Source organism: Tamandua tetradactyla, chromosome 15 (genome assembly GCF_023851605.1).
Source record: "Tamandua tetradactyla isolate mTamTet1 chromosome 15, mTamTet1.pri, whole genome shotgun sequence".
Lineage (NCBI taxonomy): Eukaryota > Metazoa > Chordata > Mammalia > Pilosa > Myrmecophagidae > Tamandua > Tamandua tetradactyla.
In genome coordinates, this window is record NC_135341.1 from 56,328,792 (window position 1) to 56,346,031 (window position 17,240).

At 37.2% G+C, this 17,240-nt stretch overlaps 1 protein-coding gene and 1 non-coding gene across 4 annotated transcripts in view; one reads left to right on the forward strand and one right to left on the reverse strand.

The window, feature by feature from the left end:
- Window positions 1-17,240, forward strand: part of OSBPL10 (oxysterol binding protein like 10) — a 328,106-nt gene that overhangs the window by 164,423 nt on the left and 146,443 nt on the right. For 2 of the 3 annotated variants that reach the window (XM_077129920.1, XM_077129922.1), the window contains exon 4: window positions 12,176-12,367. The exons of the other annotated variant lie outside the window; for it this stretch is intronic. In XM_077129920.1, coding sequence (XP_076986035.1) covers window positions 12,176-12,367 — 192 coding nt within the window. The remainder of the gene's footprint in view (window positions 1-12,175; window positions 12,368-17,240) is intronic. 3 annotated transcript variants of the gene reach the window in all.
- LOC143658115 (U6 spliceosomal RNA) lies at window positions 6,672-6,779 on the reverse strand. Its single transcript, XR_013163139.1, has one exon. It is a non-coding gene; the product is annotated as a U6 spliceosomal RNA (small nuclear RNA).

Sequence of the window (17,240 nt, forward strand, 5' to 3'; positions counted from 1 at the left end):
CCTTTTTCTCCTTTTAATATGTGCACTCTGAACTCATCATGCCTAGCATGAGTTTTTCTGGGTGAAGTCTGAGATGGAGCTTCTTCTGATGACTTCTGCTCTCGGTGTAATCAACAGTGTTGTAAGGAAATTCCAGAATAATATAATTAATTCATTTAATTAATTTTTTTCTTCTCATGAAAATATTATAATTGCTAACAAAAACCTGGAAAATAGAGGATAGAACAACGAGGTGTCACCACTCTAAAACAACCACTGTTAACAGCATGGGATTGTCCTCCCGAATATTGTTTTCCTCTTGTGTTGGCAAACTTCCTATTTTGATAAGAATTTTTGAGCCGTTTGTTTAGAATGTCTCACAGTTTATATCCAATAGCTCTGGGCATATAGTTGTGCCCACAGTAAAAATATTAAAATATCGTAATTGTGTTCCACATACATTATGTAAAAATCCAGCCTGGGAGTAAAGAAAGCTCTTTCAGGATGAGCAGGAGGGTGTGGAGAGAGGCAGATGGATAATGTTAGACTTGCCTTGTGCCTGATCCTTAAGTAGTTAATATTATTCCTCACCCCTTGGTTCGTGAGCTGCACAGATTCAGGCAGTGCACTTGGATTGTGGCGGCTCACAATTGGAATCCACACATTTGCCTCCTCCAGAGCACTTCTCTGCATTATATTGATTTTGGTCACAATCCCACAGATAATTCATGAGGCCTCTTTTGCCCAATAGAGGGTGACAGGTGCTTTGTTATAGGAATCCCAGTTCAGCATCTGTAAGATAGATTACCAGAATCAGTTATTTAAAAAAATCTGTGTAGAACTGTACAACACAAAGCATAAACCCTGATGTAAACTATGGACTATTGTTAACAGGTAGTCACACCTGTTAGCCCAGGTATTGCCTGTGCATTAACCCAGGTGTTGGCGCCTGTACTGAGCCCTGGCCCTCATCGCTGAGCCAGTATTTGCACCGATGAACCTGTGGAAGCAGCTTCCCTGCAACGCACACATAGAACCACACCTGAGATTCATTGCCCTAGCGCTGTGACCTTCTAGAAGTCACAGCAATGAGATAGAGTCATCATCCCTCAATCAAAAATTGTTGACTAAAGCAAGGACTCACCAAACATCATACAAACAAACCTCCCACATGTGTGCTATTTTAACTTAAACCACTCACTAATCTTTAGGCATACTTCCAAGGCTCTTCCTTTGAGTGTGAGTTTACTGGTAGACGTTTCTCCATCATCTGTCTTATATAAAATATATTTATAACATATTATCTGTAATTTCCTATTGGGTTCTTTAGAATGCAGGACAAATGGATTATGGAACCCTTCTAAATATTTATAAATGGTTTCCAGTCTTTTAGAGTCATCATTCCTGCACCAAATTCAACAGTGATTTTTAGCAATTCCCTTTTACTAATGCTTTTCAAATCAGACAATTTAGTTTCATAAAGACAACTTTTCCCCCAGACTTATGAGTTTATTATTTAATTAAAACATGTAAAATAAGCAGGTTAGGGACTAAACACAGGTGGCTTTCTGTAAACACGCAGCTCAGCTGCAGGCAAAACCAGACAGAGCTTCAGCCATGAGCAGTCAGCACCCTGAGTGCATCTCTTGGTAGATATTACTGAAGGGATGGAAAACGGTGGGAATCCAATTTGTTAGTTAAATTGAGGACATTGAGAGCATCGATGATAATTTCTCTAATACCCTGAGATCATTACTGCAAGTCTCCTTACATATAAAGTGGTCCAAACCTCTTCCGGTGGCTTCTAATGGTGCCAGGAACACACTTTCAGCACAGAAATCATCAGCATTTGATGCTGGCTTTCCACCTTTGCCAGATATTCATTTGATGTACCAGGTTCTGCAAACTTTAGTGATTGGAATAATAGGGTTTTAGCCCACAAACCACTTTTCCTCATATTCCATGTCTTTAGTTCCTTAGTAAAAATGGAGAAATCTGAGTGAATCAGGTTCTTTGCTTTGTAATCCAGAAATTAGAAGAAAATGTAAAAAATCCTGTTGGCTCTGTGTACTCATCGACTCCTTTGTCTGGATTCAGGACTCTCAAAAAATCTGAGACGCAATCTAACCCCCTTTATGTTAATTTAAAATAAGTCTATCTTAGTGTTAGTGTAAGCCTGTGAATTATACAGTTTATTCTCTCTTTGGCTAGAAATGCTCTTAGGCAGAATTAGAGAGGGTTTTAATGAAGTGTATCATATGCCTGTGTATGTATTCATACATATGAAAAATGTAGCAGAAAAGAGGAAAGCAAATACCAATATCTCCTAAGGTGCTGTTCAAATATGCATTTTCAGGAAAATTCCTTAATTGAGGTTTCTGCAGCCTCCTGTGGCTTTGACTTCCCACATAGGTTGTAAGGCGATGTCCATCCCAGCTGAGGGATTAGCAAGTCCTGTGTCTCCTTCTTAACCTCATCACAAGACCAAGCTTGGAATGATAATTAGCAGGATTTATTCCACACATCCTATGGAATTCTGCACTCACCTCAGATAGGTTGATGATGCTGCTATTTAATTTTTTTTTTTTTTTAGCATGAAACATTTTGAAAAGCAAATAGGGGGTCCCTTTTGAGCCTTACACTTTTGTGCCTGTGCATTTGGGAAGGAGTTGATGATCTCTAAATTGATAGGAACGTTTCTGTCAGAGATTAGTTATTGATTTTAAGAAAATCAAATTAATTTTCTGAAACTTTCTGTCTTAGAATTGCATTGGACTTCTCATCCCTGTGGTTGGTTGGACCCACTGGTAGGTGACGGGAGTTTAAACATAAAATAGGAGTTATTTGGGCTCCCTTGTTTTCCCCCAAGTTATGGACTCATCATTTATAAAATTCCTTACGTGCATTCACCTTTTGTTCTGTGATTCGTTTCTGGCACAAAATATCCTCTGGGTCAGTTATAGTGAGACGTGAGAAGAAATAGAGAATGAAATGAATCATGAAATGCTCATCTTCAGGCAGTAGTAATACAATTTTACCAGGAAAATTATCCAATAGAGATGATACATGCCATGTAGACATATGTAAACTGTATGCAAATAGCAATTTAATATCTGAATGTGGCCCTGAGGACAAGGTTTGTTGGAACCCATTGCTCTAATTGGCTCATCATTCCCAGTGTCTGCACCAGCTCCGGGTGATACCAGGCGCTCTGGCTTGTCTGGCAGTTGTCTGTAATTTCTAATTTAGGAACGCTTCTCTCCTAGCTGTTACCTCTCTGACCTCATCTCCTGGCTCGTTTGCATCCCAGCCACCCTGTCTCCTTTGCTCAAGCACACCAGCCTGTTGACTTTCCATATAGAATATTCTTCCCCATATATCTTCTTGGCTCATCCTCTTGCTTCATTCAGGTCTTTAATCAAATGTCCTCTTCTCATGAGACCTAAAATTGCAACCTCCTTCCCACATTTCCACCCATCCCTGTTTTAAATTTTTTTTCTGAAACACTCTATATTTTACCTGTTTATGCCCCCCCCCCCCTTTTACCCTGCCTCTTTTCCCTCACCAGAATGTCATTTCCATGAGGGAAGGGGTGTCTGTCTTTTTGGTGTGTTGTCACATCTATATTGCCCAGAGCATGAAGTGGATACTCAGGAAAAACTTGTTGAGTCTCTGAATGAAATTGCATTGGATGACGTTGTGCCAAATTAGTTTTTTTGACATTTAGTGTTTTTGCATAAGGATGGGTGGTTGTCTTTTCCAGACCTTTCTGCTGAAGAAAGGTGAAGAAAAACCAATGATTCAATGTTGATATTTTCTAAAGTAGGTCTTTAGGAAAGGGATAGTGGTTTAACCAGAGGATAAAATTGGGGTTGGAGGATATTCGTTGCTCTCTAAGTAAGTATTTATTGCATTCATAGCATTTCTACATACACAGCATTTGTCACTGTAGCTCGTTAGACATAGTCTCTGCCCTATGGGGGGGGGGTCACAGAATAGGGGACGCAGTAAGACACAGGGCACACGACTCGTGGATAAAACAGATTAAGTGCTGTACATAGTGGTGTGAACTATATTTTACCTTTGACATCTGTAGATGTGTTCTCCATCATACATTGCCCTGTTATCATGGGTAATTGATTTAAAAAAATGGTTTTTTTAATTTAAAGGATTAGCTCTATGCATTTCAGCACTAATGTGTTTAAGTACCTGAGAATTGGTAAGTTGCATGGGACTTTGATATTAAAAAGTAATTTTTTTTTCCAAAATGATAACCAAGCTACCAGTTCTGAGGTTCTGGAAAAGGGATGTGCTGACTTTTTTGGGCCTCAGTTGAAGAAGTCAAGTGCATCATCTCTAAGAGAGACAGTACAATGTGCTGTCAGCTTGTGTGAATTTGAATCCCATCTCCATCTGTGTGACCCTGGGGGAGGATTCTGAATCTCTCTATGCCCCAGTTTCTTCCTCTGTGAAATGGAAATTATAGTAGCTACCTCATAGAGTTTTTTTAATAGGATTAAATGATTTAGGGAATATATGTGATACTTTAAACCATTTATGACACATAGTGTTATGTAGGTATTAACCATTATTATAAATATTATTGTCATTATTGGATCATAGCAAACTGATCAGCTCAAACAAAGCCCTTTATTTTAACTTCTTTGTTTTTAATATTATCAGTTTTCTTTCTTTCTCTTCTTTTTCCATTCCACTTGTCCCTGTTAGCATCAATTCTTTGGAGATGTATATATCTTTGTTTAACCTATGTATGTGTTTTAAATTTACATAAGTGGTATTGTCTTGCAACTCTTGTCCCCCCCCATCCTTTTTTTTTTTTTTTTAACTTTTCTAACTCAGCCATGTGTTTTAAGTTTGATTCATGTTGCCATTCGTACCTCCAAGTCATAACTTCTGATGTGTGTATGACTTTCTGTTGCATTTGTATACATTTTCCTTACGCAGATTCTTAGTGATGGTCACCTAGGATGCACAGACTTCCTGACCTCACACAGTACTATAATGAACGTCCCTTATCCTCAGGTATTTGACGCCTTATATACCTGTGAGTGGTTGGATTAGCTGTTAGAGAAGAGTTAGTTAGCAGGATTTATATGGGAGCTGAAAATATTAGGAGAAAAAGGGAAAGCTAAAAATATCAAATTTCTTTCTATTTGTTTGCAGGAAATGAAGATATATGCATTTCGCTTACATTGAGTTTTCCAAAAATCTGGCATTTGTATGTATAAGCATGTGTTTGGGTATAAAATTAGTGAAAAATATTTAAGATATAGTAAAAGACTTGCAAATGACAACAGGAGAAAATTCCCCAGGGTTGGTGAGTTAAAGATGAAAGTTGCTGGAAGAAAACAGGAATTGGGAAAAGCAGAGAGATCTAATATGATTTTGAGAAGTTCATTAAGGAAATGAACTTGGAAAATATCCCAGTTTAAAAAATCTTATTTCCATTTTAGTTCTGTTTTAAGCTTGGGGTAACAGAAAATAAAAAAAAGCAAAGCCAAAAAAAAAGGCAAATAAGAAGATCAATCAAGACGCTACTAAGCATAATACCAGAATGGATTCATTTTTTAAAACACTGCGTATTTTATTCAAATGTTGACTGCTACAAGACTGAAATTCTGAATACTCTTAAGGCTCTGAATGTACTTGTTCTAGTTTGTTAGCTGCCAGAATGCAACACACCAGAGATGGATTGGCTTTTAATAAAAGGGGATTTATTTTGTTAGTTCTTCAAAAGAAAGGCAGCTAACTTTCAACTGAGGTTCTTTCTTATGTGGGAAGGCACAGGGTGATCTCTGCTGGCCCTCTCTCCAGGCCTCTGGGTTCCAACAACTTTCCCCGGGGTGATTTCATTCTTCATCTCCAAGGGCTGAGCTGCGAGTGCTGAGATGCGGTATGCTGAGCTGCTTAGGTTGTGCTACCTTGAGCTCTCTCATTTAAGCACCAGCCAATTAAATCAAACATGATTCATTACAGCAGGCACACCTCCTAGCCAATTGCAGATGTAATGAGCAACAGATGAAGTTCACATGCCATTGGCTCATGTCCATAACAACAGAACTAGGCACCTTCACCTGGCCAAGTTGACACCTGAACCTAACTACCACAGTACTTTAAAAAATTTATGCTGTTTCTTGTTTTCTTTTATAAAATTATTTTTAGAAAAATTGCAGGTTATCAGAAAACTCAGACATTAGAGTTCCGATATATCTTACGTTATTGTGGTACGTTTGTTACAGTTGATGAAAGAACATTTTTATAATTGTACTGTTAACTTGTTCCCTGTTTTGTACAGTCTTATCGGTTTTAATATTTTCATTCTAGCAACATATATACAACCTAAAATTTCCCCTTTCAACCACATTTAAACGTATAATGTAGTGCTATTAATTATGTGCACAATGTTGTGCTCCCATCCGCACAATCCATTACCAAGACTTTTACATCAACCCAAGTAGAAAATTTGTACAATCCCTGCCCTCATCCCCCAGTAATGTATATTTTAGTTTCTGACTCTGTGAGTTTGCTTATTCTAATTTTATCATACCTGATTGATTGTACTATTTTAAAAACAGTTGTGTTTTTTTGTTGTTGATTTTTTTAATACTTTTGGGAAAAAAGGATAAATCATGATTTTTATTTTTTTAACTTTTTGGACTATTAAAGTGGGAAAAAATATGGAATGCTTGACAAATTTGTGTATCATCCTTGTGCATGGGGCTATACTAATCTTCTCTGTATCATTCCAATTTTATTATATGTGCTGCTGAAGTGAGTACAAATCACAATTTTTGTGCTTTACTTCCACATATTTAGATGGCGCATTGATTTTTTTTTTAGAGGAATAGAGAGAAAATATAATGACGTATTTTAGTTTAAATTTATTCTTCAAAATATATAACCAGATTGATGATTTTTTTTAAACTCCCCTTGGGCTATTTTCTTCTGAAATATAGGATATTTTTTCCCACTGTGAAAGAATTCAAGGAAATAAGGAAAATATGCTCCAAATTAAATGTCATTTCAATTGCTGTCCAAATTAGTTGACTGTCGGAAAAATTTTCCACAGTAGAAGTGGTTGCCACCCATGTATATTTAGGATATTTTGACGACAAATTTCCCTATCCTCTTTTTCAGCTTTTCAATTCCAGCTCAGCAAATCTTATTATAAACTTCTGATATATGTTTTAAGAGGTTTTCAGGATCAGCTGATGATGTTTTCAATTTGGGACTTTGTATTTCATTCAAAAATATTAATAGAGAATTGCCCATTAATTATTTAAACTAACTCTACTTCCACTCCCTTTGTAACATTGGTGTATTCTGCGGGCACTTTGCGTTCTACAGCAGATGAATTTCTGAAAATAGGAAATCACATTTTAAATGCACCATTTCTCTGAAGCCAAATGTTTTTCATCAACCCAAATAGAAATTTTATACAATCCCTACCCTCATCCCCCAGTAATGCACTATTTCTCTGAAGCCAAATGTTTTTCATCAATCGAGATTGGTAATTAGGTAATTAGGATGATTAACTCTTTATTTTTTTTTGTATTTCCCAGTTAAGGAATTCTTTAGGCCATGTTTGCTTAAAGCACTGTTGTCCCAAACAACCTATAAGCCCGCATATTTGTCTCTGGACAATGTAATAACTATTCACCAGAAGACCTCATTTTTATTAATTTATTAATGATGATGCTGACGTTTATTGTGCTCTTGCTCTGTGCCTTATGCTTTATGTACTTTTTTTCCATTTTGTTCTCCAACCCTGTGAGATAGGTAATATTAAAGTTTTAGAGATGAGTACATTCATGTTAGTTTATTAGGTCACACAGCTCATGAGTGGTAGAGCCTAGATTTGAACTTATGCAGTCAACTTCAGAAACTGTGTTCTCAGCCTCTCCACCTCATTGTCTTGTAGGACTGGATGATTCTTCTAGATGGTGGAATGGTGCAGAAACCATTAGGTAGCCCAGAGCCTTTCCAGGCTACACCTCTGTTTCCCTGCTTATTGCTTGATTACCCTAGTGTTCATAACTCTTTCTGCTGCTTCCTCTTCCTCTCCAAGCATGCCTTTCCTTCATGCCAGTGCTGGCCTCCAGGTTCTCATTTTTGTTTCTACCCCAGTATCAGGCAGGCACTCACTGAGGAAGGGGACACCAGGGGGTAGCCAGATGAGCAGCTGATGGGAGTATGAATGGGTGATGGATTTTATTCCCATGTAGAAATGGTTACCCTTGACCTGGAATTTTCCACGTGTGACATACTTGGCATTTTAAGTCGACTCATTGAAGTCAATATTTTGTACAAAAAATAGCCATGTTGTTCCTCAGAGTCTGTTAATATTTTATTTGAAAATACTGGCAAGGGTAAGTTTTTCTGACATTTAAGCACAATTTCAAAACAAAACCTGGAGCTTCGTAGACAGGCTGCAGTTTGGAAAGACAGCCCACTCTTTCGTAGCACTTGCAGTCTGCAATTCTTTTCTAGCATTTTCTCCTGATGTCTGATTAACAATGGGATTTACTAAGAGTGAGGCTTTTGTGCTCCCACTTATCCTGAAGAGGAGGCACTGGTGTGAACTAAACCGTGAGAATCCCCCAGTTTGTGGAAACTTAAAGGTTTTCCAATTCAGATTTACTGCTTGAGAGTTCAAGTGACTGCCATTAAATAATGATCATGGGGTTAAACCTTCACAGCGGAATAATGTGGCTTCTGGGTGAATTTCTTGACTTATTGCCAGTCACAGTGAAATTGCTGCAGGCAAAGGCACCTATTGCTAGAGTGATCTTCTCTGACTTCTGGTGGGTCCCATTTTTATTCAAATTTAGTCTTGATATCTAATATCTTGATATCTGATTTCTGACTATGCAAGTATTTGGTTATGTTTTACGCTTCAGCATCTCTTTGATCCTACAGAATATAAGGAGCAGGTCGGTGACTGCTTAGGACTTTGTGATAAGTGACTTCTCAATATTTAAAAAATCAATAAGGTCTTCACTGATCAAGTTTTAAGTGATATAAGGAAAGAAGAAAACCTTAGCTGTGCAACTCCTGCCTGTCAGTCACTGTGCTAAACATTTTATGTGTGTGATCTAATTTCATCTTGTGATAGCTTTTTAGGGTCAGGATTATTATTCTTCTTTTAAAGATTAGGAAATGGATGGTTAATGGGAAAGCTTAAATAACTTGCCTGAGGTCACATGGCTAGAACCTGATGGCTCCAGGAGAGTAAATCTTGTCTATCTGACTTTAAAACCCAGTGAAAATCTGCTTTTCTTGGGTTGCAATAAACTTCTCGGAACAATCAAAATGTATTTCAGTAGCCTCTTAATACTTATGCAGATTTACTATGTTTAAAGGATTAAAGGAACAGCCCTTTCCCCCCTCTACACTCCAGGTAAAAAGACTGAAGCTGAAAGTAGATGATTGTTTTTCATTTGTGACCAAGGTATATGCACTTCCCAGATTACATGTGTCTGCAGTTACTTATATGTAAGGTTATTTAAAAGCAATATACTGCTTCCCAATTTTATCTGCATTCCTATTTATTAAACCCAAGTTCATCTCCAGAGAACCTTTATAAGCTAACTACAGTATTGGTGAGTAGCCAGAAATGTTGATTTCTTAGCCTGGCTCCCGCCCCATTCCCTAAACTCTTGAATGTCTGAACTGGCCGGATTGCTGTGTATCCTGCTGCCTTGTTTCTTTATCTTCCCAGATCCTCCTCAGGTTTCAAGGCCTTTGTCCTCAGAGTACCCTTCCGTGACGAGTTCAGCTTTGGTTGATCTTTTTCTTCCTTCCTTTTTTGGCATATTCTGGCTTTATTCCCAAAGTAGCACCTTGTTATACAATCTTACTCTTCCAGTGTGTGTGATTCTTATATCCCCAGCAATATTTATAAATATCTTTGGCAAGGAACTATCTCATGTGTCTTTGATGTCTCTTAGATATCACATAGCAGATGTTCTTAGGCACATAGTAGGTGTTTAATAAATATTTGATAATGAACTGGAGAAACTGGTAATTCGGACATAGCATAAAGCTATAATCGAAAGTTGAAATCAAATATAGGAACAATTAGAATGTCAGTTTGTCATAGACCTAGAAAATATTTTGAATAGATAATACCTTCATATGAAGGTATTTCATATTCAAACTGAAAAAATATAAAAAGCCATCCAGTGACATACCCCCTCCCTGTTTCCTATCTTCTCAGTCCCCATTTCTCTACACATAGGTAACTTTCTAAGATATTTCTGGATATTTTTAACAAATAATAAAAATACTTTTTTTTTCACATTTTTACGTAGAAACTTTCATACTATATAAAGTTCTGCACTTTGCTCTTTCCACTTAATTATATGGTTTAGAGGTTTTCCCAGATCAACTCACAGAGGAAGGTCTTTCTTCTTTCTTTTTAGTTTTTTTATGGACTAATAGTATCCCATCATGTAGTTGTACTGTAAGTTATTTAACCCGTCCCACTCTGATGAAACATTTGGGTTGGAGAAAAGACAGTCTTTTGCCATTGAATATGCTGTCGTGGCAAGTAGCTGGGTACATGGGCTATTTCATCCGAGAGCAAGTAGAGGGAGACATTCCCAGAGGGATTGCGGGGTCATAGGAAAGTGCATTTGTTACTGTGACAGGTTCCTGCTGCCAGTTTCCTTCCTCAGGAGTTTTGGGGTGATGTGATGGTGGCTCAGTGGCAGAGTTCTCACTTACCATGCCGGAGACCTGGGTTTTGAGTCCCAGTGCCTGTCCATGTAAAAAAAAAAAAAAGAGAGAATTTTTGCCACCTTAAGCTCCACAAGCCTGTTATTCTGTGGCTCTGTCAACAGATTGTATACCCAACCTTTTGGGTTTTTGCCAATAGTATCTAAATGTGGATTTAATTTGCATTTAACATATGAGTATAGTTAAAAGTCTTTTCATATGGTTAAGGGCCATTTATGTTTTCTTTTCAGTGAACTGCCTGTTTATTTCCTTGCTCATTTTTATCACAGTTTGCTGCTCTTCTTATTATCAATTCAAAAAAAATTATATTCCTTATAAATTAGTTTGATTAGCCCTAGGTCTAAAGAAACAAGTTGCAAATATTTTTCCTAGTTTTCTGCCAGTCTTTGTTGGTAGTTAGTGGGATTATTTTGTTTACCTTGCACAAATTTTTCAATTCTTAGGTAATCAAATTTATCAAGCTTTTCTTTTATAGCTTTTGGATTTTAAAGTTTTGAGCCTTCCTTACCTTAAGGCTACATGTTTTCTTCTAGTGCTTTTGTGTTTGTTTTTCTGCTGCATTTAAGTCTTTGATCCATTTGGGGTCTGTGACCTGAGGAATGAATCCAAATGTGGTTTTCAGATGGCTACCCAGTTATTCCCATGCCATTTACTGAAAATTTATTGTCATTGCCACTGAGTTATGATGCCATTTTTTAGCATATCCTAAGTTGTTATAAACCATATATATCATATTTGAAGTTGTTATATGGTTTATATATGGTTATATATAATTAAAGTATCCATTTGCACTGGATTAGCAAATGGGGATTAATTAATGGATAACTTAGTTGACTCATTCATGCCACAGACGTTTACTAAGCACTAAATGAACGGTTATTATGCGGTGGGATGTGACGATATACAGATGAATAAAAAAGAATATCTTAAAGCAGCTGGACAATGAATATAATCCTAACACTTGGTATAAGTACAGGGGAGGGTCCGAGGACAGGGAGATGCTTCATAGGTAAGGGGACCCCTGGGCTGGGTCTTGAAGGTTCAACAGAAGTTTGCCAGTCAGCAGGGGGAAAGGCATTCTAGGAAGAGGAGAGAACATGATGCAGAGAGGCACATATCTATGAGAGTCTTTGGTGTTTGGGTAGGGCGGGGGTGGGGTGGGGGGATGGCTCTAAGTAGCCCTTCATGCCCATAATGTAGGCATGTGTTTGGTGAGACACAATTGGATATGAGACCAGAAGGAGAGTTAATAGAAATTACCTTTCTTAAGTGAGTATTCACAGGATTTAGGCATGTCGTGTTTATCTCCTCCATGCCTTTACCCCTCCAAACAGATGAAGGGGAAAGATTAAGAGATCCAAAATAAATGGAAGCCAACACTTAGCCATGTTCTGTAGGTCAGTTGTTGAGTTTTGACACCTGTTGCTTATTCTAGAGTGCTCCAAGCTCCAGAAGCCGAAGTCTCACTTTGCTCCCCCATGGAACACCCAATTCTGCATCTCCCTGTAGCCAGAGACACTTCAGTGCGGGGGCCCCCGGTGTTGTCACAATCACGCATCACAAGTCGCCTGCAGCCGCCCGAAGAACCAAGAGTCAGTATTCCGGCCAGCTTCATGAAGTCAGAGAGGTAGGCTTTGCTTTCCTACCTGGTTAAGCGGTCATTGGGAGTTGGGGGCATGGCTTTTGCTTTGCTGACTTCTCTCCCTTTGTTCCATCTTGATTTATGAAGAGAGAGGACCTGCAGCAAACTCCCCGGCCATGCAGCCATAGCATTCCCTCCTGGTTTTTTAAAAAAGTAATTGTTTCTGTTTCTTAGGTTAAGCAATTTCAGGAGACCTTTGTTAGAACACAGAAAGCATAGAAAGCAAGCCTATAAAAACATGGATGTAAATGGAAGTACACTCAATGAAAGACCCCATGCTAATGGCAAACAACAGATAGTACAAAATGAGGCGTCATCAAAAAATTAAAACCCGCCCAAAAAAGATGCATAATCAGGAAATAGTTGAGAAGTTTGGAAGCTGAGGAAGTCTAGACCTCTTTATTTCTGCCCTGCTTTACTTTCTGAAGTGCTTACCTCCTTCTTACGGTCCCTGACAAACTCCAAGTAGAGTAGTGGGTAGTGAAAAGAACACCGTCCTTCGAGTCAGAGGATGATGTTATTTAAGAGCAAGTCTTGAGTGGGCCACGGTGGCTCAGCAGGTAAGAATGCTTGCCTGCCAAGCCCGAGGACCTGGGTTCGATTCCCGGTGCCTGCCCATGTAAAAAAATAATGAAAAGAAAAAAGAGCAAGTCTTTTAACAGTACTGAGCCTCAGTTTCTGTATCTATAAAATGGAATAACAGAGGCCTTCCCAAACAGGCACATTGAAGCCGTTTAACTGTGAAGTGCCTCATGAATGTGATGTGAGGTTATGCTTAATTGTTTTCATTGAAAAATTTATCTGGTGATATAGACAACATAAAATTTGCCATTTAAACCATTTTTAAGTGTATAATTCGGTAACATTAATTGTATGTACAATGTTGTACTATCATCAACACTATCCAATATTTTTACCTTTGATACATTGGTCAGCAATTGGGGGATCCCAGAGCCTCAGTATTCATGTTATCATTTGTAAGTCTTGTCCACAGTAGATATAGGAAATAAGGGGTATTGGTTTTGGTTGCCTCATTTTTGTTGAGGGCTGAGGTGATTCTGCCCTGCCCTTGACATGTGTACAGACCAGCTCATTGTGAAAGGAAGGTAACAGAGCCTTTTCTGTGTGTCACATGGGAGAATGGGACTCTGAAAATAGGTTCTTGCTGCTGCATCTCATTTCAGTTTTTAAATGTCACAGCCAGCTCTAGGTAACGCTTTGTTGCCTGACCATCTTGGCTCAGGGCAGAAATCTAACATCTTTGGAATCAAATCTGTAGATGCATATGAAAGGCTTTTTTTTTCTCTAGATTAGATTTATGTATGCATGCATTGTGTGTTGCCTAATAAAGAAAGGTACAGGCGAGGCAGGATTCTAAAATTTTAAATTATAGATAGACTATTCACTTTGAAATGTTCACCCTGTTTAAAAAAAAAGTTTGGCTATTAGTTTTGTTATGGTGCTTGATCTGATGAATGATTGTGTACATGTATATATTTTCATTTTTCATAACACCTCTTTGAAAAACTGGATTATGGAAAAATTTCAAATATACACAAAATAGAATAGCATTATGTACCCATGTACCTATTACCCAATTTAAATGATTTGACTTTCTATTTTGTTTCATTTATTTTCCCCGACCACCTTTTTTTTTCTTAGCTGGAGAATTTTAAAGAAATCTTAAACATTGTGTCATTTTATCATTGCCAGTAAATGCTTCGGTATTTATCCAACAGATATAGGTTTTAAAAGGTAAGTTAACCACAATACCATCATCTTACTTTTATGCAGAACTCACTACAGATTTTTTTTTAAGCGCTTTAGAAATCATATCCTATAAATAAAGGCAAGTTGACAGTTCATGGTATTGCAAGAATTCTTTTTTACTATTGTAATGAATTTCTGTTAGACTTACTGTTATGAATAATGATAGTAGGCCTGCGACTTATTAAAAAAAAAAAAAAAGCTAAGCAATGACCTGAATAAATTTTGAAATATTTAGCTTGATGTTTAGTAGCATTTGATTCAATATAATATCAAAATGATTTTTACCTCCATTTTAAAAAGCATATTCTTTATGTGTATGTATATATATAAACATTTAATTATATGAAGTATATAATGAAAGCATATATTGCAAATAGGAAAAATAAGAATTATCCGTAATCCTACCTCTCCACAGATAGCAACTGTTAACCATTCAGTGAATATATTTTTGCTTTTTAAAAAATATAAGTTGTATTTAAGGATATATAAAAATTATCTCTAGTCTGATGTAAAGTTTATAAGCAATGACCTATATGCTGCTTTTTTCTTTGGGGGGAAAACTTGAAATTTCATATGGAGTTTCATGATATGAAAAATAATTAGGTGAAATGCCTCCATAACTATTTTGATTTTTTTTTTTGTACTCTTGAGGCATGGTATATCTCTTCAGGTGATTGCTTTTGCATATTGATGACCTTCCTTTCTGAAAATTAATTTTAAGTGAGACTGTTGAAATAGATGTGCAAACATTGGCGTTCGAGGGACCTGCAGAGTGCCGAACCCCTCTGAAGAAAGAGTGAACAAAGTTTTAATTCTCAGATCTCACGTCCAGCTTATCCCCTGACTGGAGAAGGTTAGCCGTTTGGTTACATCTACATTTTAAGATGCAGTAGGTCCACCCTGGGGGCTACCTCAGCAAATTTCACTTGTACCAGAAAGTTCTGCGGTTTTAAAAGTGTATTAATTTCAGAGTATCCAGGCCTCTACTTTTAGATTAGATTCCACTCCATCTATAAACTAGTTAGAGAAAATAGCATAGCATTTTTATCCCAGCTGTAGAGAGAAGATAAACTTATGACCACCGAAGCAGTGGAAGAAATTATTGTACATAAAACAGATGTGCCTGGATATCTGAAGAATAAAAGAAAAATAGTCCAGCCAAAGGCAATAGAGTAAATACTAAATGGAATGCCACAGTATGGGTGAAAATAATGGAACAGTTTAGAAGATAAAGTGGTTATCATTTAATATATAAAGAATTGCGATTCCGAAGGTCCTAAATTCCCCTCAGGAAGTGGCCAGGAGAGATGAATATGGCTGTGTTGTGAGGAACAGTGTATCCTCACTAGCAATTCAAGAAATGAAAATTGGAACAACTTTGTCTGCCAAATTACCAGAAATTACTAAAGCTTATTGTTGAAAAGGGTGTTAAGAAATGTTGGCAGTGCTATATATTGTCTTTTTGCTAAGATCTGCTGATTTATAAGACGGAACACAAAAACAAAACTGTGCATTGTCAGTGACCTGTAAATTCATCCTCTGGGGACTCTATCCAGTGAAAATAATCCATGGATCCATGGTATTAGGGGTGGAATGAAGAAAGTTAATTTGAATAAAACTATTCATACCAATAAAGTAATAAATACACATAAAACAGCATGGGAATGACTAAATAAACAATAATACATTTAAGATACTAAACTGCTATATAGTAGTTTAAAAATGAAATTCATGCTAGTATTGTGACTGCATGGATGTGTATATGAGAAATAAGTAAGTAACTGAGACTAAAGAATAATATACATACATTGAGCCCAATTCCATCTTAGTAAAGTCCAGAAGTTGTATAAAACAGGGGTACCAGAATTTCAGATTTCCCTTGCAAACTAAAATTTAGGAATAGAATTTTGGGAGCAACGTTGGGTTGCAAATTTTTTATCTTGTCCGGTTAGGACATTTTAAAAGCATAATGATTACCAATGGTTACCACCGTTTCATATGAGGCTATTTTAATGCGCCCCCCCCATAGGAAAATTACTTCAAAATAAAGGGCTGCTAATTCCGTTGGATAAATTTAGTTTTAAGAAAGTTATACTGCATTTTCCTTGTTTTTAATGTTTTATCTGATCTTAGACTGGAAATGATTTCCTAATGGATAAATCCTGGCCCATCAACCTGTGTTTTTTAAACTACTGATTATCACCAGTTTTTACTACAGAAATGTGTTTGCATCCAACCTATTTTCTTGATTATTCTTGCCAGACTCTTTTTTTCTAGTTCAGGTTTCATTCTGTCTTCAGGAAGCTATCTTCCTAAATGGGAGTGTGTTATGTCACTTTTCCTGATGTATGTGTGTCTGTGTGTATATATATGAACTTCTTGATTATCCTCTGACCGTAGGATGAGGGTCAAACTCTTCAGCATGGCGAGGGAAACCTTCCATAACCTGTTCTCTGCTCCCCTCTCCTAATCTTCCTGCAGTACTCATCCTTTGTTTCCACCCTGAACTTATTACCTACCTCTGTTGGGGATGCATTGCCCGAAAGAACTTTCTGCAGGGATGGAAATCTTTATTCTCCACTGGGGTAGCTTATCTCTTGGGGCTTATCAACTCTTGAAATGTGGTAGTCTGAACTGAGATGTGCTGTAAGTGTAAAATGCATGCCAGATTTCAAAGACTTAGTACCAAAAAAAAGTAAAATATTAATAATGTTTTGAAATATGAATTGCAGTTGGAAATGATAATATATGTTGAGTTAAATGCAATATATTAAAGTTAGTTTCACCTATTCCTTTTTATTTTTAAAAATGTTCCTATTAGAAAATTTAAAATCATGTATGTGCCTCAAATTTGTGGGTTTCATTGTATTTTTATGGCTAACATTACTCTCGACTGTGAACTTGCTCCTCCATTCATGTGATAGGTATTTACTGAACTCCTGTGTGCTATTCAGTGGTTTTTCATGTTAAAGGCCATATACTGCATCTTTGCATCTTCCAGCCTTAGCCCAATTGCTAGGCATGTTGGTTGAACAAACTGATGTAAAGACCCATTCTCTAGCATTTAGAGCTCTTTAAAAACAGAATG